Source organism: Alternaria novae-zelandiae, assembly GCF_023758075.1.
Source record: "Alternaria novae-zelandiae strain BMP 2774 chromosome Unknown scaffold_11, whole genome shotgun sequence".
Lineage (NCBI taxonomy): Eukaryota > Fungi > Ascomycota > Dothideomycetes > Pleosporales > Pleosporaceae > Alternaria > Alternaria novae-zelandiae.
Window position 1 is genome coordinate 867,345 of NW_026056971.1, and position 21,610 is coordinate 888,954.

Below are 21,610 nucleotides of genomic sequence, written 5' to 3' on the forward strand. Positions count from 1 at the left end.
CGCGTGCAGCGTTGCTGGGTTGACGGCCGTTAGCGTAAACAGGGCCAAACACCAAGGAAACTTGGCTTCCATCCCACCCACTGTACATTACATACATCCCTCGCTACCTCCGAGCTCTACTAACCCAGCAGCTTGCTACCCTATCCTACCCTTAATCGTTGCATGTCTTTTGAGCAATAGCAATACCTTCACCATGCCCGAGGAAGAAAAGTACGATGTGCTCGAGAAGATTGGTACGGACCGCCCCCGATAGGCGCAAGAGGACGCATACTGACGTTGTATAGGCCATGGGTCCTTTGGTATCATCCGCAAAGTCAAGCGGAAGTCAGATGGCTATGTAAGCAGCGACGACGAAGCCTGCGCGCGCGACGACGTGCTAACCGCCGCGTAGATCCTGTGCCGCAAGGAAATCAGCTATCTCAAGATGTCGCAGAAGGAACGCGAGCAGCTCCAGGCCGAGCTGTCCATCCTCAAGGAGCTCCGCCACCCCAACATCGTCGCCTACTTCGAGCGCGACCACATCAAGGCATCGCAGGACCTTCACCTCTACATGGAGTACTGCGGCAACGGCGACCTCGGGCGTGTCATCCGCGACCTCAAGAACAAGAACCAGGTGTGCGAGGAGGAGTTCGTCTGGAGCATCTTCAGCCAAATCGTCAGCGCCCTGTACCGCTGCCACTACGGCGAAGACCCACCTGCGGCAGGCCGCAACGTCATGGGACTCGTTGGCAACGCGAAGCCTGCCCGTGACCCGCGCAAGCCCATGATTCTCCACAGAGACCTCAAGCCCGAGAACAGTCAGTATCTGGTCATCTCCACGTCGCGTGACTCTGCGCTAACAACTCACAGTCTTCCTTGGCGATGACAACAGCGTCAAGCTGGGCGACTTCGGTCTGTCCAAGATCCTCCAATCCCACGACTTCGCTTCTACCTACGTCGGCACGCCGTTTTACATGTCGCCTGAGATTTGCAAAGCCGAGCAATATGGTCCCCACTCCGATATCTGGGCACTCGGGTGCATCATATACGAGATGTGCACAAAGTCACCACCCTTCAATGCCAAAACACACTTCGAGCTCATCTCGAAGATCAAGCTGGGCCGATACCCCGACATACCGGCCTGCTACTCGGCGGAACTACGAAAGGTCATTGCGAGCTGCCTGAACACAACGCCCGACAACCGACCAGACACAGCCGCGCTTCTCAACCTGCCAATTGTCAAGCTTATGCGCAAAGAGCAGGAAGTCGTCAAGCTGGGACAAGACCTCCGTGAGCAGCGTATGCTGACAGCGAAGCGGGAGAAGGAGGCAAGCGAAGCCATTTCACGGATACGCAAAGAGTTGGACGACCAATTACGACGAGAGTGGGAAGTCAAAGCACAGTTGGAGATTGAGCGACAAGTGAAGCTGCAAACGGAACAACGAGTACAAAAAGAGCTGGCTCAGCTCCAGGCGACCTTCGAGGGAGAAGTGAACAGGCGGGTAGAGCGCGCCCTGAAGATGTACCCCAACCGTCTGAGCACATCGCCAAAGCTGGCTCCTCGGTCCAATACGCCTACTATGGCGGCAACAGAACCAACGTCTGCTTTGTTCTCAGCAGAGTCCGATGGTGCCGTTAAGAGCGGCTCGCAAAACACCCTCAACACAGACTCCGACTTCGCCAGCGGAACAGACCTATCGTCACTCTCCCTGGACGACCACACCGAAGATGTTACCATCGCAGCTAAGCCAAAGGCAAAGCGACCGTCCCGCGGTCCACTCGTCCGCGCCCGCACAATGTTCTCTCAACCCTCCACCACACAAGTACCCGACTCTCCCATGGATGTGCAGATGGCTGAGCCGTCGCCGGCACCTATCTCACTCAAGGGACTCTCGCTTTCCCCTCGTCGCAACCAGCAACCTAAGCAAAACATCTTCGCTGCTGCTAAGGAAGGCGCGAAGAAGTGGGAAGCTGACGTTCCCCCGTCGCCAACTGAGGCAGAGTGGAACGCCGACTTCGACGACGATGATGATCTTCCTGTTCTGCCATCGCCAACCCGCGCACGAAGCGCCTCTGGGGGTCGTCCTATGAGTGCGGACCCCTTCAAAGTGCTCGCAAATGCCCAAGCGCCGCTGTTAAAGGCCAACGGTCGATTGGTAAGCACACCAAACCTCCTGGGTCCCAGAACTACAAAGCCCCGTCCTGTTTCCGCCGTACCCATCGTCGCTGCGTCGCCTTCTCGAACGAAGTCTAAGTCCACCGACACCGCATCAACATCGCCGCGCAAGACAGGCGCTACTACAAAGTCCATTCCATTCGCCGGACTCCCATCAAAGAAGGGCAATGAGGCATTCCGCGTCCAAGCGATGCGCAACAACGGCGGTGTTCAGGGCCGCACACTAGTCGAACTTCAACAAGCGCGCGGTATCCCTGTGCACACTATGAGTGAAGACGAGGGAGGCGCGAAGAAGGGCTTCGGATACAACGGCCGAAGGAGTCCCGTCAAGCGAACTGGCGGTATCAGTCCACCCGCAGTATGGGACCCCGAAACCGAGCCGGAGATGCCATCTCCTTTCATCCAGCGCAGCAAGCGCATGGTCCGGTAGGACGGACGATGCGTGACAGCCCCGGAACGATTACGACATATACAACAACGACACGACGAAGGGTAATTAATGGGGTGTTTGGACACATAACATTCCACGGCGTTGGCGTGACGAAAGGAGGGCGGGCAAATACCATTTCCTTTGTTCCATCAAACGGAGTGGTGTCTGGCGTTGAGGATTGTGGATTGAAAGCGAGCGTATGCGTCGCGTCCCATCTACCATCTCTTCCCTTTGTCATCATCATTGCATCTGCGCTTTGTTTTACGCACATTTTCCACGAACGCATACTAGCATCTTTTTGGCGATATTGTGGGTTGGGTTTGGATAGGCGTTTGAGGCGTTGCACCGTGATGAGACGGGTTGCATCTGTACTCTTATTTATTGCGACGAATGTTACTACTACCATACTTCACATTATGCACTTATGGATGGCGTGGTTTGATTAAGAATGTACTGGAGTGAATATATTACCATCCAAAGCTTTCGGTGTGCAGGTATATACCCTGCGCTCCCGTCCCTTTGTGCACAGCCCGCTCGTCACTCAGCGAGACAACATCGTGCTTCACATCAGCCACCAACCCCTGCGGTCCACACACCACCACCGCACTCTCGCCCAACGCTTGTTCTAACGACCTGCGTATGATATCCCGCGTCTTCGGTCGACCGGAGTATATTGCTATCGATGGATGCACGACGACTCTTTTGCCCTTCTCGAGAGAGGATGGGGTGGACGGTGCGAGCGATGCAGGGCGAGATGAAGTAGCTGTAGGTTTCGAACAGCTGCACACTGCTTTACTGGCTGAAGAAGATTCATCAACTGCGGTGCGGCAACAGCATGTGCCGTTTGGACCACATGCTTCCTGGATATCGAGACTTGATGAATCGATAGATGTTACTTCTTGGTATCCTTGTCTATGCGACTTCTTCTCACTCTTCTTTTCTGATGTCTGTGAGGGCGATCTATATTGCACGGTACCATGCTCGGGTTCGTTCCGTGCCCTTGCACTCGCGTTGGGTGCCGTCACGCCGGAAAGCACGGAGTTGTGCTCTTCTGTGAAGGACTCGTCGCAGGTAATGTAGACGCTCATTTCGAGTTTGATGTCGCGGAGTGTTTCCTGTAGCGTTCGGAACTCGGTGTATACCGAGGAAAGTTGCTCGGAGAACCAACTTAGCTGCCCTCTACTCTTGACGACCCATATAAAGCGGATATGTCGTGTGACCGCACCCGTAGGTGTTTTGAAGATCGAGGTGCTGCCTGTATTGCCATAAGCATTCTCCTTCCAACCCTGGAGGAGGTCGCGAAGGAGCGGGAGAGTGAAGGTGCCGCCGGTACTTCCTGCGAGAAGAACGACGCTGTTGAATTGGCGCAGTGGTCTCAGAGTGCCGTATGGGCCTTCTATGGCCACAGTCCTGGCTTTTACGGGCACTCCAGATAGGCTGCCAGATTTTTCCGCGTGCCTGAAGAGACGCTTGGTACCTCCCTTCTCGGCCTTGACGTAAAACTCCATCTTCCCATCTGCTGGTATCGAGGCCACGGTGAATGGATGGCTTTGTAACGGAACAACGGAGTGACATGATAGATGTACATGTTGACCAGGAGTCCAGCTGATGGGTGGGTTAGGAATAGTGATTCGGGTGGTGTTGTGAGGGAGAGGTGTGAACTCGGCCTTGCACGCCCAGAGGCCACTCAGTTGGCCCCGCTTCCTCAACGCAGGATGAAATACGGAGCTGTTGATGTATAGCAGTCGCAATGCTCGGAAGAGGCGATCGAACAGGAAAATGGCAACAGGAGCCCAGACATAGCCGTTCATCTCGAGAGGGGTATGAATGTAGACGAACGCAAGGAAGACTGCAAACGAAACGATATGTTGAATAACGAAGATCTCGTAGTTCCAGCCTCGGATAGGTGTCATGGAACTGAAGACAATCCATGCCAGGGTACACCATGCAGCAAGGCCTTTCCATACAATCGCATTATTCTTGAGTTGATAGCCGATATAGTCGTATGGAGCCCATGCACTGAGGAAATACCCCATGTGCATGGAGGCCGTAAGGAGCATGCATCGAGCGCACCAACGGTGTAACCAGTTCAAACGCTCGTAACTCACACCGCTAAGACACCCGATGATGTTATTCTTGCCCGCTAGCAGGACGATAATCGGTAGTTGGGCGATCGTGACCACACCGCACCGAAAGCCGATGTTCTCCATGCTGAACATATCCGTCACATCGAAGCCGTATAAACATAGAACGACCAGCACAACTACGTTTCCGACAACAAGCGACGATCGTCCGACTGTTGGTAGTCTGAGTATGCGACCTTTCAGTGGTATGCGTAATGAGAAATTGGACGCTTCGCGTGTCAGGGCGTAGAGTGTCGCATTCCCGAGGGCGAGCCATGAGATAGGCTTTGCAGGCGTCCGCGATCCCCCTCTTGCTGCGAGCATTCTTTGGCGATATAGCACATAGTTGTACACGTTGAACAGTGTTGCGACACCGACTGCGGCCCCAATCACTGCGTAGTAGAAGTCCGGCCATTCTGTGAGCGGGGGCAAGGCGCCCATGGAGCCCATCGACATGTGATTGTGGCTCATGATGCTACGCGCTGCTGCAGTGTTGCCGCCTCTTGTTTGGTTTTTGTTTCCAGGCTTGCACTGAATGCAAGGTTGGGCGGTTGCCAGTGATGGATGGCGTGTGCCTGTACCGATGTTTATCGCATGCTGACTTCGTCGCGAGCAGTCTGAGATGTAACCAGGGTAGTTGTTTCGTCGCTACGTCGAGAGATCGGTATGGAGACGCACTCTAGGACGTTGGGAAATAGACAGTGTGTGACAATGTCATAGGAGGTTGACAAGATGTGATAGTCGTCCAGCGAAAGACGCACACACGCACCGTCTTCAGCCATGGTGCCGGTAATAGTCCATGTGGCCGTAGTGCCGACTGTAATCAATTGCCTCTCAGATGCAGGGCGGCAGGGTCGATGCACTGCGGGGGTGCATCGAGGCCCAGCGGGCACTCTGTTGGCCGTGGCTTGAAATAAGCTTCATGCGCTAACCATAACCGGCTAATTATGCTCAAAGTCGCTCCTTGGGAGTCCGGCTGCTTGAACGTCGCTCACACGCCCGAGCCACCGACAGCGTGCCATGACCCATACAACGCGCATGGAAGGCATCTTTCCGTAGCTGCGAGATTTGCCTGTCATACATGTAGGCGGGAAGGCGTTGCCGAGAAATGTGCTCACATGCCCCGACGCTCCACGCCTCAGCCCAGACTTGACCATTTCTTGAAGTGTCGCAGAATCTTGCGCATTCACCACAGTTGTATACACTGCAACACGAAACCAGCGCCTCCAGGTCGTGCGTTCATGCTGAGGCGCCTTCATCTTTACGGAACTGGAACCAGCGAACGCGCAAGCCCACAGCGTACCGAGAAGTCTTAAGCGATCGCCTGCCCCAGGACTAAGACAGCAGTCTGGAACTCGGTACCTATTCTTCGATCCCTTATCACCCCGCGCGACCTAAACTGAACCCATCCTGAGCCTCATCAACGGAACCTTCTTATCGCTACACGCACGTCGAACCCATCATCATGGTTGCTCACGAGGGTCACGATATGGCTATGGATTCGATGGATATGGGCGGCATGTCCATGGGTACTTCCTCACATGGCGGTATGGCAATGGCGTTCGTCACGTCAACGACCACTCCTTTATTCTCCGAGGCTTGGACCCCGACGACCGCTGGTCAATACGCAGGGACATGCATCTTCCTTATTCTCCTGTCCATAATCCTTCGCGCCCTCTTCACCGCAAAGACATACCTCGAGATCAAGGCAGTCAAGAGCGCGCTGAAGCGACGCTATATCGTCGTTGCTGGCGAGAAAGCGGTTGTCGATAGCGCTGCAGACGACGCCAACTCGATGACCGGTGTCCTCACAACAAACGGTGTCCAGGAGGATGTGCGCATCATTTCGGCGCCGGTCTCTCACATTCAGCCATGGAGATTTAGCATCGACCTGCCCCGGGCACTGTTGATGACAGTTGTGGCCGGCGTCGGATATCTCCTGTAAGCACTACACATTCCAGTCATTGCATCAAAGCTAACTTTTGGGCAGCATGTTGGCGGTCATGACTTACAATGTTGGGTACTTTTTGTCTGTGCTAGCAGGTGCATTCGTTGGTGAGCTGGCGTTTGGCAGGTTCAATCAGGTTGCGGCGCACTAAGTCTTCGATTGCATTCTGTTATTTATATACAAAGACAGCTTTTCCAGAGCGTAATATTCATCTTGATACCCTAGCCACATATTCTAAAGAAGGTTCCTCAACACTTCGTGTTCATTCAGTCGCTAGGAGCTTCCTCGCAGAACCCCGTGGGGTGCACAAAGCTTGTTTCCTGCAACACAAATGCGATTCATGGACGTGGTATTCCCATCATTTTGATCTTCATTCCCGGCTATACAGTAGAACCATAATCTAGGCCTCGGCGCGTCACCGGAAATGCCATCGGTGAAATGTAACCTTGTTGGACGCTAGTCGCTTCCGCGGTGAGGAACCACCGCTTTGGTAATAAACTTGCTCAATTGTCGGCACCCTGCGCGCCACACGATACCATACCCTAACGGCTTGCACATTAGCGACAGTCGCCGCTGATGCAGGATACTGCTCACTTACTGCTATCCGCTTAGATCGTCGACCTATTCGAAACGCGGGATCAATGCAGGTCGCTTCGAGTGCTCACGGGCAAGCCACGCGATTTACTGGAACGGAATGCACGGCATGGGATGGGGTGCGTCCCAGAGTAAGCTGTAATAAATACGGCAGGTGATCCCGGCGTTTATTTACTGTTTATTGTTACCCTCTTAAACCTCTCGCATTCCTCTGCATCAAGTTGCAAGCGCTGTTCCTTCTCTTTCCTACACAGCATCAAGACCTACGTTTACCTCTCAATCGTCAATATGCTTACCAACGGGGCTCTTGCGCTCGCCTTCCTTCCCCTTACACTCGCCCATTTCCAGCTCAATTTCCCTGAAGCGCGTGGATTCACCGATGACACTGAGGGCAACTTCCCTTGTGGAGGCTACAACGATGTCCAGCAAGAGCGCACCGATTTCCCAATCAGCGGAGGGCCGATACAACTGCACATGGAGCACCCACAGACCAACGTTGCTGTATACATGGCCATTGGCGATAACCCGGGAGAGGGATTCAGCATCGTCGCGCAACAGCAGACCCAAGTATCAGGTCTAGGAGACTTCTGCTTCGGTCACGTCTCCATACCGGAAGGATTGAATGTGACGGATGGTACCAAGGCTTCGATACAAGTTGTTACCAACAACCACGAGGCGGGTGGATTATACCAGGTAAGCATTTGACATGGAATGGTCCATTATCGCAAGAAAGTCGCTAACGGCCACATAGTGTGCGGACGTGACCCTGGTCAACAACGCTCAGATCAACTTCGCCGACAACTGCAAGAACCAGACAGGCATGAAAGTTACTCAGGAAGACATTCCAGGAAACCCCAATGGAACGGAGACGGAGACAAGCCCAAGCTCGGCCGCCAGCGGAAGTGCTGCATCAGCGACGCCGACAGGTGCAGCAGTGCAAGCGAAGGCTTTCTCGTGGGCATTGGGTGCTGTTGGTGTGGCTGGAATCGCACTACTTTAGATAGATTGGGCTTTTTGAAGTAGAGCATTAATACCACTATTCGCGATCAAATTCAGCGCAATGGGCCAGTCTGCTGGGATGTGAAGCAATTTTCCTTTGGTGTAAAGTCGATGGACCGCCATTCCGTATGTTGGCCTTGGTGTGAACCGCGGCTCCGTCTGTGCATCTGCATCTGCATCTGCGTGTGAATCCAATTGAGACAATCACTAACGCGTCATGTTGAGTGTCTTGAGGTGGATGAGATGGTTGTGCAATGGCTGGATGCAAGTGTTGGCGCGTATGACCCCTCTGACGTTGCGGGGATCTGAAGCTTCCCACAAGCGAGGACATGCACACAATCGGCGCTTCCGGTGAGTTTCGCCGATGGCCGCAACAACTTCACCAGCAACACCACACTCCAAGTCTCGGCCACGATCCCGAATTTAGGTGCGTACCGGCCCCGCGCTCGCTCTGAGCCCTCACCCTCACCCCCATCTGCGCAGAACCCGGACCCGACCGCTGACACTCCACGCCTACAGCTCTCCCCACCTAGTCATCCTTCCTCAACACCGCAAATATGGATCAAGCAAAGTTGGCGCGCATGCAAGCGTCGGTGCGCATTGGTACGTACTCCAATTCTGAGCTGCAATTGCTTTATAGAGCAGTCAGCTATGTCATTCGAGGGAGTAGTTGCTAACTCGTGTGTGTACAGGGTAAGCAAGCCTCTCCTGCTGTATTTTGACAGCCCCGCACCGCAAAATATCACGAACCCGCGAAATCCCACCACGACCGCCCATTGGAAGCGAGCGACACTCAGAGATGAGATGGACACGAGGAACTCGAGGCTAACTCGATATATAGCGGCAAGGGTACTCCCCGCAGGAAGGTCAAGAAGGTCCACAGGGCCGCTGGTACCGACGACAAGAAGCTCCAGACCGCGCTGAAGAAGCTCAACGTCCAGCCCATCCAGGCCATTGAGGAGGTCAACATGTTCAAGAGCGACGGAAACGTCATCCACTTCTCGGCACCAAAGGGTACGTCATCCCAAGCGTTGTGACATGTGGATAGGGAAGAGTGCCCTGGTACACCACAGACATGGCACCACATGATCCACACTCATGTCACCCTACTTTTTCCATCGGAGTACATACTGACTCACGCATCGTATAGTTCACGCATCAGTACCTGCCAACACCTTCGCCATCTACGGACACGGCGAGGACAAGGAGCTGACAGAGCTCGTCCCCGGCATCCTCAACCAGCTCGGCCCCGACTCGCTCGCATCGCTACGCAAACTCGCCGAATCCTACCAGAGCATGCAGAAGGAGAAGGGCGAGGACGGTGACAAGAAGGAGGACGACGACGAGGAGGACGATGATGACATCCCCGACCTCGTCGCTGGCGACAACTTCGAGTCCAAGACTGAGGTCGAGTAAGAAGTTACGCAAAAGTAGCTTAAGAAAGGGTCGCAAGAGTCAGAGAGGAGATTACGTGCAATGACGGCCTACCGCATGTATATTGAAATGGAGGACTTCATGAATGCAACGACCGTGACGGTCAGCAATCGCGGTGGGTCTTGCAGGCAAAATACCGGACTGGCGTTATGTCTCAGGAAAGATATGAATGAAAATCTTCTAGCACGCTCTCTACGACCATTCCGCACAGATGACAAACTAGAGCATACCTATATTTCACTTCGCGAAGCCTTGAAGCCCGCGTCCGCGTCTGTTGGTAAGACGCTGCTGATGGAGTTTCCAAAGATGCTGCGGAGAACCCGGAATAGCAATGATCTCAGGCGTACGTCATACCAGATGACCCAGCTGCAGGACTCGCACTTCACGATGTTCTTGTCAGGAGGACGGAACGTCTCCGCGTTGTTGTTTCCAAGCATGTAAGCATTCCTCTGCACAGGTATGTATTGTCAGCGATGGATCCGCAGCAAGGGATTCCGGGATTAAGCGTAAATTGGCTAGCACCCGCTCCTTAGCTTTCTTTTCTCAAGCCTCCAATATCTAACAATGCGTGTGGACAGCCTGTCCACGAACGCGATTCATAAGCGTGAGCATAAGCAACGCCCAAAGCCGGCTAAAATCCTGATAACGGAATCGTGAAAACCATATATCAAGCTAACGACGCGCTTAGCCCATTGAAACGTCGCACCCTCGATTCAGCATCGACTTAACGATTCGGCGGCTCCCCACCTGCGGTGTCCCTGAGGCTTGAAGCGCGCCTAAAGTTTAATAGCGACGCGTCTCCTGAACTTTTTCTTTTGCGACGTGTTTGTATCTATCTCTTCGTCTTCTTTTCATTACGATACCCAATCCAAGCGCATCTTCTAATTGTCGTTCACCATGAGTACCGAAACTATCCTGATCCTCGGAGGATCATTTGCAGGCATCAGCGCTGCGCACTATGCCCTCAAGCATGTTATCCCACAGTTACCCAAGAAGGACGGAGTTACATACAATGTCACACTCGTCAACCCCTCCAAAGACCTATGGTGGCGCATCGCAGCACCTCGGGAAAGTGTCTCCAAACAGATGATGCCTTCGGAGAAGACCTTCTACCCCATCGAGCCTGCGTTCACTTATGCGTTCCCCAAGTTCAAGTTCATCCAAGGAACTGCCACAAATGTCGACCCCACCGGCCAAACAGTCTGCGTTGAAACCGCATCTGGCGAGCAGCAAAACGTCGAATACGCTGCGCTTGTCATCGCGACTGGTTTCACCACACCAAGCCCGCTCTTCACACAGGCAACCGACCGCGAAGCACTCGAGAAGGTCCATACCGCCTTCCAGGAGGGTCTGAAGAGCGCAAAGACAGTAGTCATCGGTGGAGGCGGCCCAGTAGGTGTCGAGACCGCTGGAGAGGTTGCAGAGATTCTGAACGGCAGACCGGGTTTCATGGCATCCGCGCCCAAGAACCCAAAGGCCAAAGTCACGCTCATCTGCGGAGACAAGAAACTCTTGCCTCTGCTACGTCCAGCCATTGGTCAAACTGCTGAGCAATTCCTAAAGCGTCTCGGATGCGATGTTACCTACAACACGAGGGTTGTTGGATCCACCAAAGCGGGCGAAGAAGAAGGCGCAAAGACGAGGGTGGAACTCAGCAATGGCGAAACAGTCGAAGCGGATATCTACATCGATGCGACAGGCTCTCGGCCGAACACTGGCTTCCTTCCCAAGGAGTGGCTCGATACCCGCAACCGCGTCGCATGCAACGACAAGACGCTCCGCGTCGAACACGAATCCGCCGGTCCCCGCGTCTACGTCGTCGGCGATGCAGGCTCTTATACTCGTGGAGGCGTCATGGACATGTACGACGCTGTACCTGCGGCTATGACAAACCTCAAGAACGATCTGCTTGCCCACCTGACTGGGGAGCCACACAAGGGCGATCGCCACTACACGGCGAACCTGAAGGAGCAGCAGATCTGCCCCATCGGCACCCAGAAGGGTGTTGGTGCGTTCAATGGCTTAAGGGTGCCTAGTCAGATGGTATGGATGATCAAGGGAAGGGACTACATGATCAGCCAGCTTGCTGAGGGCACATTGAGGGGCGATCAGTTCAAGAAGGAGGGCAAGTGGACACCTGTTCAACAGGCTGGAAAGGCTGGACTCAGTTCGGGATAGGCTCGAAACTCGACGAAGCTACGATTGCGAGCAGACTTTACAAATTGACTGAGAGCATCGGATATACCTGTAATGTTTTGTTTGTCGCGTCGCGTTCATAGCGCATCGGAATACCCTTGAGGCATAGCGTGTAGGTTACGTAGTTTTAATGTTATGTGAATTCGGTGTGCTTGCTCTTCTTACAGCTAACGTATTTGACTTGATACGTGACGATGGTTGTGATCTCCATGCCCCACCCATTTAAGCTTAACTCTAGCGCGTCATAGCTCAGAGCTCCAAAAATTTCCCAGCGCCGACATAGATGCTAACAATTCGCGCCTCGAACATCGCACCCGATCCAAGCGCGTATCAATTTCCAGTAAATTCGCCATGGCAACCGCAACCCAGCCCTCCCCAGCGCTCACGTTCCCTCGCCCCATCTTCGCCGCCGTTTCCCCGCACCCGTTCCTGCAGGCGCATCTTTCCGCAGAGAAGAAGAAGCCAATCCGCGCAAATGGCCGTACCGAAAACGAGTTCCGCACACCAGGCATCAACACCGGAAGTCTCACCCACTGCAATGGCAGTGCAGTCGTGCGACTGGGAAACACAAGCGTCGTCTGTGGCGTGCGCGCAGAAATCTTGAAAGAGGAAGACATTCCAGGCACCTCCGAGTATCCCGGACAGACCGCCGGGCAGGATTCAGAAGACGAGGAAGACAACGGCGAAGAAGTGGAAGAGCTGAGGTTACTGGTCCCGAACGTGGAACTATCTACAGGCAGCACACCCTCGCACATCCCCGGCAACGCGCCTTCCACATATGCGCAAACGCTCATAACCCGCATACGCTCTCTCCTCAACTCGACACGACTTCTCCGCGCTTCAGATCTCCGCATACTATACAAGCCATCCACGAACCCCGAAGACCCAGACACAGAAGCGGAGACACAACTGAAAGGGTACTGGGTTCTCTACCTCGACGTGTTCTTCATCAGCATCGATGGCAACGCATTCGACGCGGCGTGGATATCCATACTCGCTGCGCTTCGCGACACACTCCTACCACACGCGTACTACGACGAGGAGTACGAGGGAATTCTGTGCTCAGACGAACCCAAGAAGGCGCATCGCCTTCAATTACGCGGTCTACCGGTACCTAGCACGTTTGCCGTGTTCGAGGGCAGGAGAGAGGACGAGGACGAAGAAGTAGACTTTGTGCTCAGCGATCCTGATGCGTTTGAGGAGGGCGTGTGTAGAGAGACTGTCAGTGTGATGGTGGACTGTGCAGGCGGAAAGAAGGGCACGAAGGACTTGGTCATCAGGAGGGTAGAGAAGAGCGGTGGAGGCGTTGTCGGAAAGGAGTTGATGGCAGGATTGATCAAGAGAAGTATTGATCGGTGGGGCGCTGTGGAGGGCGTCTTGAGTGGGAAGGCCTGAGTGAGCTGGTATGCATGCTTTACCCACCAGCCACCGCGGCGAACTCAGCAATCTTCATCTGCCATCGATGCGGTATTGCGCCGGCACAGACAGAGCCCACCTGGGTAACTTGATTGAAGGAAGACACCTCAGTGAATATCGGCATGTTCGAGGGACTTTGTCACGGGCCTGCCACATCTTCAACCTGCTTATCTGAGATGGAAGCCATCATTAAAGCGGAAGAAGGACTTGCGTTCATACGTTTGAGAATAGGCCACTTCGCGAATGTAGAGCAAAAAGCATACGCAGACCCGATCGAACCAGCAAGCTGTTAGTACGGGTATGCGAGCCTGCTCAGGTAGTTGCAAGGCCCATACGTCACGCAAGGTCTCAATCGCCATTCCCAAAACTTGCCGTCTGCATGCTATGTATCCCTCTAAACTCTTTTTCTTGCATGATTAGTTTCTCATCCGCACGACATTTCTCGACGCGACTCGTCACTTCTCACCTAACTCCGCCCAAGATTGCGTAACCTGTCAGAACCAACGAACAAAAACGTCTCCCTGGGGGATCAAACGCTCCGCTGTTCCGCTAGAACCTTGTTTCGTTTGTCCGCGGCACGCTGCCGCTCTGGTGTACCGGTCGCTACGTCCCGTGGAGGCTCAATAACCGTAGTACGCCTACACGCCTGTATACTAATACAAGCGCGCGACGTACGCAGCGCCTAGAAGGAGGCTCTAGAGTATGTTGAAGCCTACGCAATCCACAGACCTTCGTTACGCGCCCTCTCTATCCAGGTTTCATCCATGAAGTTGTACAGGGAAGATTTGCGCGCATACAGCCACTCCTTCTACTCGGAGTAGATGCAGACACTACGATATCTCCACTCATGCAAATCGTGACGACGGTTGTGTTTCTCAACTCCACAACTGAGCAGTAACCTGCAGTATGTCATTCAAGCGTGGTCTAGACCACACGTCCCCTCGCACAAGTCCTGTGCGTCTCATGAATAGTGGGGATGGTAATTTCGTTATCGATACGAGCCGCTGTGCCACGAGCTGTCGTTGAGACGTCAGGTACCAAACTAAGCAGTGCAGCTACACACTCCGGCTACTGTGGATTTGTTGAATGGCGGCCGCTCTTCTACCGTTCGAGGACTTCTGCCAGGTACGCTGCAGGAACGCGTATGCAGTAGAATTAGCCTTGGGAGGAGACTTTTGCCTGCTAGACGTGACTTGGAGGTCATCATAAAATCGTGATTCGACGCCACGCACATGTCGTGTTCGGGGACAGAGCGTCAGCTCGGACTGTGGCATGCTGCAGCGTGATGACCCGTGGACGAGTTTAGAAAGATCACGTGGGATTCTTTATCGATTCTGTTTCTGGATACAGGACATGACAGCTCGTCAAGATTACCGTCGCCCTGGATCGTGTCCTCATCGACAGCAAGCGGTCCTTGCGAAGATCTCGTTTCCCAGGTACCGGGGCGATCCTCTGAGTGCTTCCCGTCGCGGCCCAGCGGCAAACACTTTGAGCTCCACATAGTGTGGGTTCGGTGGAAGAAAAGAGCATGTCTGCCGGATTGTCCTCCTTATCGGAGCCCTTGCATCGAGGCCTAAGAAGAAACATGTGCAGCAAATGGAAGCGCGCGCGGACATTAATCTTAGGCAGGGGGAGTCAGCACCGTTTGAAGATCAGCCACCTGGGCCTCGCGTGCGACGATCGTGACGCTAAGCGCCCCGAACGCCGCCAGGAACGGGATGTGTCTTTCTGTCCTATCGATACGTCAGCCGTCTTCCAGACTCTGGCAAAAAACAACGGGAATCGCGCGAACTGCATGTTGGTATGTTTCAGATTGCGACGGCGTGCTGCAAGCCTCGCTGCAGGCTAGAGGGAGTTGGGCATCGTCACCACGTATTCTTGCGACTCGCGGCATAGCATTCTCTCATCCTACCCCTGACACCCGCGCCGCCGCCCTCGAACTGCGCGCGGCTCCCCTGGCTCAGATCTCCACCCGGAAACAACTACGCACCTACGCGAATCTAGTCACATCAGTCAAACTTTTGGATGCCTCAGCTAATCTCGTCCTAGAATGGGGCGCCTCAAGCGTGGGCTGGCCGCCCCATGGCTGCATGTAATTCCCGATGCATGTGGGCGTCCCTGGATATATTATCTAGTAGCCTGCCCACCAGTTTCCTGTTCTTATCGCTGTCTTCACATCGCTCTCTCTTTGGCTTCCGGTGGAATACCATTCTTTCATTCTTTTGACTCTTTACACACTCCTTTTGAAATCAAGAGCCTACAGAGTCTGTGACTCGGTCCTTTCATTTTCACACAGCTCATTCTTTTCGCTGTCTTACGACTCATACAAGATTTCCACATACCCCAAAACCACAACCAAGCCAACATGCGTTTCGATATCGTCTCCCTTACCGCTGGCTTTGCCGCCACTGCCTCCGCTCAATGCGTTGGCAACTACTTCAGCTTCTACAACCGCGCCGGCAATGCCATGAGCTACCAGCGCCTCGATCCCGGTCTGTTCCCCGGAACCGAGAGCCCCCATCTCCACTCGTTCGACGGAGGAAACGGACTCTCCAAGTCCATGGGCTTTGCGGATACCCAGGCCTCTGACTGCACCACTGCCCGTATCAAGACCGACAAGTCCTTGTACTGGCGCCCAACCCTGTTCTTCACCAACGGAACCAAGCTCTACCGCGTACCCGAGCTAGCCACCAAGATCTACTACAAGTACGGCGATGGCAACAACTGGGCAAACGTCACTGCGTACCCAGAGGACTTCAACATGATCGCCGGTAGCCCGCTCAAGCGCTCCGACGGCGACAACCCCGCCGGTGTTCGCTGGGGCTGCCACGAGCCCGACGGTGGCTCCACAGCCATCTTCGCCAACGGCTTCCCCAAGGGTTTCAGCACCTGCAAGTACGGCTTCGCTTCCGAAGTCACATTCCCTTCGTGCTGGAACGGCGAGAAGATGGATCCCAAGAACCCCAATGCGCACATGGCCTACCCCAACGGCAACGCTGGTGTCGGTATCGAGAACTGCCCTATGACCCATAGGGCCGCGCGTTTCCCTACTCTCTTCATTGAGTACTGGTGGGACGTTACCAAGTTTACTTTTGGTCCTGATGATGCTCCTTGGGTCCTGTCTAACGGTGACCCAACTGGTTACGGGTTCCACGGTGACTTTGTAAGTCCTTCTTTACCCTGCTTGACTCCTCTTTCTAACAAAATGATAGATGAACGGATGGGAAGCCGGTGTCCTCGAAAAGGCCGTTAGCGAGAACGACGGTTGCAAGTGCGGTTGCGGCTGTGGACAAGAAGAGATGGAGCAGTGCTTTGGTTCTGCCAACGTTAACAAGGATAGCGATGAGTCCTGGAAGAGCTGCTCCGCTATGGAGGCATACGGTGGTGATGACGGAAGCGTTCTTGACGCTCTCCCAGGATGCAACCCCATCCAGTCAGGCCCTGCTTCTGCTACCTCAGCAACTGGCGCCGGTTGCACCGCTGCCGCTGTTCCTGCTGGTAACAGCACCACCGCTTACTCCGCTATCATGACCCCCACTGGCATTGCTGCCATCTCTTCTGGATACGCCGCTGCCTCTTCTGCTGCCTACTCTGCGGCCGTACCCAACGCTTCTTCTGCCGCTACCGCTCTCCCCCTGAGCTCATACTCAGCATACAGCGCTGTGCTTCCAGACAAGCAGATGAACACAGCAACTGGCGGTTATAACGCCCCACAGGCTACCCCCATGGTGCCATCTGAGGTTGCAGATGCGACTACCTGCGCCAGCGCACCTATCGTCACCGAGACAGTCAAGCAGACGGTTACTGTCACCGTCGATGGAAACGCGGCTATGAGCACGGGCTCTTACGGCTCGTACTAAGCCATGCTTTGGCGACATGCAACTCTTGAGCATTTTCGAGAGATTCGAACAAAAATCCAGATCGTATAGCTTTACGTTCCTTGTACATATTTCTGCCGACTTTAGGCAAGCAAAGAGACATAGAGGATGGATAGATTTCCTCAACCAATCGTTTATCAAAGATACTTTTTACTTGCTATCAATCCTTTCAACACACGTGTGATGGATGAGTGTTTAGAGCGGGCAAAGTAGCAGGCGGAATGTGGGACAGAATCGGCGCTCGTCGTGACCGACCGCCGTCTTGAAATTACCGTTATCCACTTACCGACCCCACCAATGTACACACCCACACACCCAAAGTCCGTCGCGACAAGACTCGAAGCTCGAGCGCGAAGCCTGGAAGACCCCCGTTTTGACGTTCCATATTGAACCGAGAGTGACGTAGGTAGTGTGAGATACCACATTCTTACCACGTCAAGTTAGTAAAGTTGGTAACAACCCTGGAAGGGTAAAGACCTCGGGAGGGGAATGTGGAGCCGAAACGTCAAAGACAGCGGGGATACTTGCTGTCAAGTTCATTTGTTCCAGCGTTCTTTGCTGTCCATCAATCTTACCGGGACTAAATGGCAAGTCCTCAGCAGTATCCAGTTGCCATCATAGGGGGAGGCCCTGTAGGCCTTTCTTCCTCAATCCTGTTATCCCTTCGCAACATCCCACACGTGCTTTTCGAGCGTCACCTTAGCACTTCAATCCACCCGAAGGCATGCGGCCTAAACCAACGGACCGGCGAAATATTTCGTCAGATGGGAGTGGAGCAGGAAGTTATTGCCAATGCAGCACCTCCGAACACATGTTCCAAGACCGCGTGGTACACTTCTCTTGGACCGACTGGTACCAAGATAGTCTCGCGCGACGCATGGGGTGGTGGGAGATATGCCGACGAATATAGGACAGCAAGTCCTAGTCGCTATCTCACGTTGCCACAAATACGGCTCGAGCCCATTCTTTCACGAAGGGCCAAGCAGTTGAATCCGAGCGGTGTGCAGTATGGCGCCGAAGTTACTGACATCGTGGAGAAAGAGGCTCACGTGGAGTTACGGATCGAGTTCCGTGACGGATCTAGACCTAGCAAGACTATACGGGCTTCGTATGTTATTGCAGCTGATGGCGGGCGTATGGTAACAAACAAACTTGGTATTGAACTACATGGGGAGAAGAACATAGTCGACATGGTGACTGCACACATTCGAGCACCAATATCCCTCAAACACCCCGAACCAGAGGCGTTCATAACTTGGTTTATCAATCCGGAGATGGGCGGAAGTATTGGAACTGGCTATATGTACCACCTTGGCCCGTACCCCAACAACCCCGACACAGAAGAGTGGATTTTTGCCTGCGGCATCCTCCCGGACGACCCCGTCCGATTCGACCACGACGCAATGATGAGTCGATTAAAGAAGAGCATCAACATTCCAGACTTGGAAGTTGAAGTCATGAGTTTGAGCCACTGGTCTGTCAACGCCATATCAGCTGAGCAGTATCGCAGTAAAAACGGCCGCACTTTCCTTGTTGGTGACGCAGCGCATCGCCTACCGCCATGGGGTGCTCTTGGACTTAACACGGGTATTCAAGATTCCAACAACTTAGTTTGGAAGCTAGCTTTGATGCTCCAGGGCAAACTTGGGAATGGCGACTTTCTGGACACATACGATGAAGAACGCCGCCCGATTGGAGAAAGAGTAGCGCAATCGAGCCTGGTTAACATGCGGAGTCACAGCATGATCATGGACAAGGCATTGGGTATCAGCAAAGACTCTTCAGTCGAAGAAAACAAGAGAGCCATTCAAGTCCTGCTTGACCAAAGCCATCCAGGCTATGCTCAAGTGCATGCGGATGTACAGAGAGCGCAAGAGACCCTCGATACAGAGTTCAAAGCCCCAGGGGCAGAAATAGGCTGGTTCTATCCAACCGCTGATATCGACAATGAGGGGCGGGATAATTTTCACGGTGGCCAGGTGGACGAGACTGGGAAGCTGAAGGTCACCGAATACCACCCTTCGACCATTCCTGGGCATCACTTTCCCCACATGTGGCTGAGGAAGGGAGATGATGTCGTTTCGTCCCTCGATCTTTTGTGCTTGGACCGTTTCGTTCTCTTTACGGCCGACCCTACTACTTGGAACCAGGTCAGAGACGAGCTAATCCACGTTGTTGGTATTGATGGTAGGGAACTAGAAGATATTGATGGGAAATGGGATCAGCTCTCAGAGGTAGGAGGGAATGGAGCCGTTCTAGTAAGACCAGATGGTATCGTGGCCTGGAGAAGCAAGTCAGGTGGAGAGGACCATGTGAATAGACTGCATGTAGCTGTTGCACAGATACTGCGAAGGTAGTCTAATATAGATAGAATGTTTAACTATCGTCAACATCCCGACCTGACCTCATAGACCAAGTAGAGCTTGCTGTGCGAGTTAGCCTAAGATTTCGAACCCAACAGAACAGCGCCGCGGCGTCGAACCTCCACAATTTTGTAGCCAGCAAATGCGTAATCGTCTGCAGTTCTTGCAAAGTAGCGTTGCCTAACTAGAATCTGAATACTCGTATACCAAAGGATAATCTCAATGACCAGACCGCGTCTAAGTCAAAGGCGCACTCGCATCTAAATGTTCCATACAAGCTACAGGCTCGCCTCCGATGCGATACCGAGGTAGACGGGCCAACGAGCGCCCACAATCCAGCGAGGGTACCTCAGAGTGTAAGGCCGTCGGCTAGAGGAGATAAGGGGGCCTAGAAAAATCGGCATCGTCATCTTCCTCAATTTATAGGCTCAACCGGCTCAAAATGGTGATGTGGGGGCTGTCCAAGCAAAAAGATACCCCAACAGCCTGGAGGAAAGGCAAAAAAGTTCGATGCGCTCTTGCGAACGCCGATGATGACTCATCGGAGGTTTGAACTCCGGACCTTCAGTGTCCTAACTGGCGTTTGACGGCCGTTGTTAGACTGACGTGATAACCAACTACACCAACGAGCCTTGCTTGATGAAATGAGGTCAAGAAGCGGGCAATATATCGCCAGAATTGCGTCGTCGTCGCTGTCGCGGAGCTCGAAAGAAGGCCTGGAAGGTGGGGTTGGAAAGTGGGAAAATGTCGGGCGCCAATTCATTTCGGTAACCAATCCACGCATCACACAAGGCCTTTGGCTGCTAGCGTGACAGCCTTGGTCTCTCGTTCGGCAATCGTCCGCGTTGTCTTTGTAGTGACTGGTTCTAGATCTGAAGTGTTCTGAACGTGCAAGTTGAACGTCGTTCCGCTCCTGAGATGCAAGTTCTTTTTTTACTTGAGCGTAGGTGTAGCCAGCATGCTTGAACAATGACGAATGCGTGTATTGGTACTGGACGAGACAATAGCTTCTATCGCGATGTGTGTACGTTGATAAGTCTGGGTTACAAGTCGCGTTGTGACAAGTATCGCCATGGGTGTGCATGGTGCTTAGCGGCGAGGTCCTGGAGTATCTGAGTCAGTTGAAGGTACAAAGGCTAGCCTTGAGGATTAGGGCTGCCACTGAACATGATTGCTCTAACTGCCATCTTGACTGAGCCAGGGGTTCAGCAATTTCATGTCTTGTCCAGGCGATCGCTTGTAGGTGCGAATTCTACGCGTATGCTCTCGAGGTACTCGCGCAGGAACGCGCATGTCGCATTCGTCGGTGGTATGGCGCAGGTTGATTGCATGCCATGGCTGGGTCGCGTTGCGCAAACGTGTTAATGGTGGTGGTGGTATATACAAAGCTGGTCATGGAGGAGTGGGTGTGAGGTTGTGTTAAGATTTTTCAGTAGACGTAGACAGAAGACGCGACTATGGTGACGGTGAACGGTGATTTCCTCATTGAGCGTTTGCGCGCAGCCGACGCGAGATGGAAGGAGTCACCCAAACAGCCCGAGCACCCAACAGTCATTGGTCGGCACTCGTCCTCCGCCAACTGATCCAAAAATAAAAAGAATGTCTATCGAACGTCACGTTGTCTCTGTATGCAAATCTTTCCCTGCAAAGATCGCATCAAACGTATACGCGGCATCGCTTCGCCGGCACAGCGTTCTCCAGTTCGGCAGCGAAGCGAACCCTCCTGCAACGCACCAGCCACACTCAGCCGTTGACCCACTCGGATCGCTCCACCAAAAACATCCGTGCCAGGATAAACGGCAGCTCGACATGCGATTCGACCAAAAGTGTCATCCGAAGTGTGGCTAGTGAGGGGCGAATCTGCGGGTGCGCGACCTCATAACCGGCTGTCAGGACCCTGATCTGCATGAGATCCTACCAAGTGCAGTAACGAGACCGGTGGGCTGTGTGGACGATCTCTTGATCAATCGCCACACTGCGACGACTTTGCTTGCTTCAACGAATTATGGACGTCGACGGCATGCGACAATGTACATGGGTGTGAACAGTCAAAAAGTATGGCCACCGCTGCCGC

The 21,610-nt window shown here is 53.6% G+C and overlaps 8 protein-coding genes and 1 non-coding gene across 9 annotated transcripts; 7 read left to right on the plus strand and 2 right to left on the minus strand.

Annotated features, from left to right (window-relative positions):
- Positions 1 to 193: 193 nt before the first annotated feature.
- Positions 194 to 2,585, plus strand: J4E88_006056 (uncharacterized protein; the record flags this gene model as incomplete). Its single annotated transcript, XM_049399687.1, has 4 exons — positions 194 to 233; positions 285 to 337; positions 392 to 797; positions 850 to 2,585. The coding sequence occupies 4 exons, from the start codon at positions 194 to 196 to the stop codon at positions 2,583 to 2,585; spliced, it is 2,235 nt and encodes a 744-aa protein (XP_049254700.1).
- Positions 2,586 to 3,052: 467 nt separating this feature from the next.
- On the minus strand, positions 3,053 to 5,158 carry J4E88_006057 (uncharacterized protein; the record flags this gene model as incomplete). The annotated part of the gene is made up of 1 exon (XM_049399688.1): positions 3,053 to 5,158. One exon carries the CDS (start codon positions 5,156 to 5,158, stop codon positions 3,053 to 3,055), a length of 2,106 nt encoding a protein of 701 aa, XP_049254701.1.
- A 1,015-nt stretch (positions 5,159 to 6,173) lies between these two features.
- J4E88_006058 (uncharacterized protein) lies at positions 6,174 to 6,807 on the plus strand (the record flags this gene model as incomplete). Its single annotated transcript, XM_049399689.1, has 2 exons — positions 6,174 to 6,649; positions 6,699 to 6,807. The coding sequence occupies 2 exons, from the start codon at positions 6,174 to 6,176 to the stop codon at positions 6,805 to 6,807; spliced, it is 585 nt and encodes a 194-aa protein (XP_049254702.1).
- A 557-nt stretch (positions 6,808 to 7,364) lies between these two features.
- On the plus strand, positions 7,365 to 9,665 carry J4E88_006059 (uncharacterized protein; the record flags this gene model as incomplete). The annotated part of the gene is made up of 5 exons (XM_049399690.1): positions 7,365 to 7,369; positions 7,505 to 7,943; positions 8,002 to 8,204; positions 9,091 to 9,263; positions 9,400 to 9,665. 5 exons carry the CDS (start codon positions 7,365 to 7,367, stop codon positions 9,663 to 9,665), a joined length of 1,086 nt encoding a protein of 361 aa, XP_049254703.1.
- Positions 9,666 to 10,580: 915 nt separating this feature from the next.
- J4E88_006060 (uncharacterized protein) lies at positions 10,581 to 11,861 on the plus strand (the record flags this gene model as incomplete). Its single annotated transcript, XM_049399691.1, has 1 exon — positions 10,581 to 11,861. One exon carries the CDS (start codon positions 10,581 to 10,583, stop codon positions 11,859 to 11,861), a length of 1,281 nt encoding a protein of 426 aa, XP_049254704.1.
- Positions 11,862 to 12,230: 369 nt separating this feature from the next.
- J4E88_006061 (uncharacterized protein) lies at positions 12,231 to 13,274 on the plus strand (the record flags this gene model as incomplete). Its single annotated transcript, XM_049399692.1, has 1 exon — positions 12,231 to 13,274. One exon carries the CDS (start codon positions 12,231 to 12,233, stop codon positions 13,272 to 13,274), a length of 1,044 nt encoding a protein of 347 aa, XP_049254705.1.
- A 2,386-nt stretch (positions 13,275 to 15,660) lies between these two features.
- On the plus strand, positions 15,661 to 17,155 carry J4E88_006062 (uncharacterized protein; the record flags this gene model as incomplete). Its single annotated transcript, XM_049399693.1, has 2 exons — positions 15,661 to 16,458; positions 16,508 to 17,155. 2 exons carry the CDS (start codon positions 15,661 to 15,663, stop codon positions 17,153 to 17,155), a joined length of 1,446 nt encoding a protein of 481 aa, XP_049254706.1.
- Positions 17,156 to 18,050: 895 nt separating this feature from the next.
- Positions 18,051 to 19,530, plus strand: J4E88_006063 (uncharacterized protein; the record flags this gene model as incomplete). Its single annotated transcript, XM_049399694.1, has 2 exons — positions 18,051 to 18,058; positions 18,099 to 19,530. 2 exons carry the CDS (start codon positions 18,051 to 18,053, stop codon positions 19,528 to 19,530), a joined length of 1,440 nt encoding a protein of 479 aa, XP_049254707.1.
- A 540-nt stretch (positions 19,531 to 20,070) lies between these two features.
- J4E88_006064 lies at positions 20,071 to 20,168 on the minus strand. The gene has a single exon. It is a non-coding gene; the product is annotated as a tRNA-Val (tRNA).
- Positions 20,169 to 21,610: the final 1,442 nt, after the last annotated feature.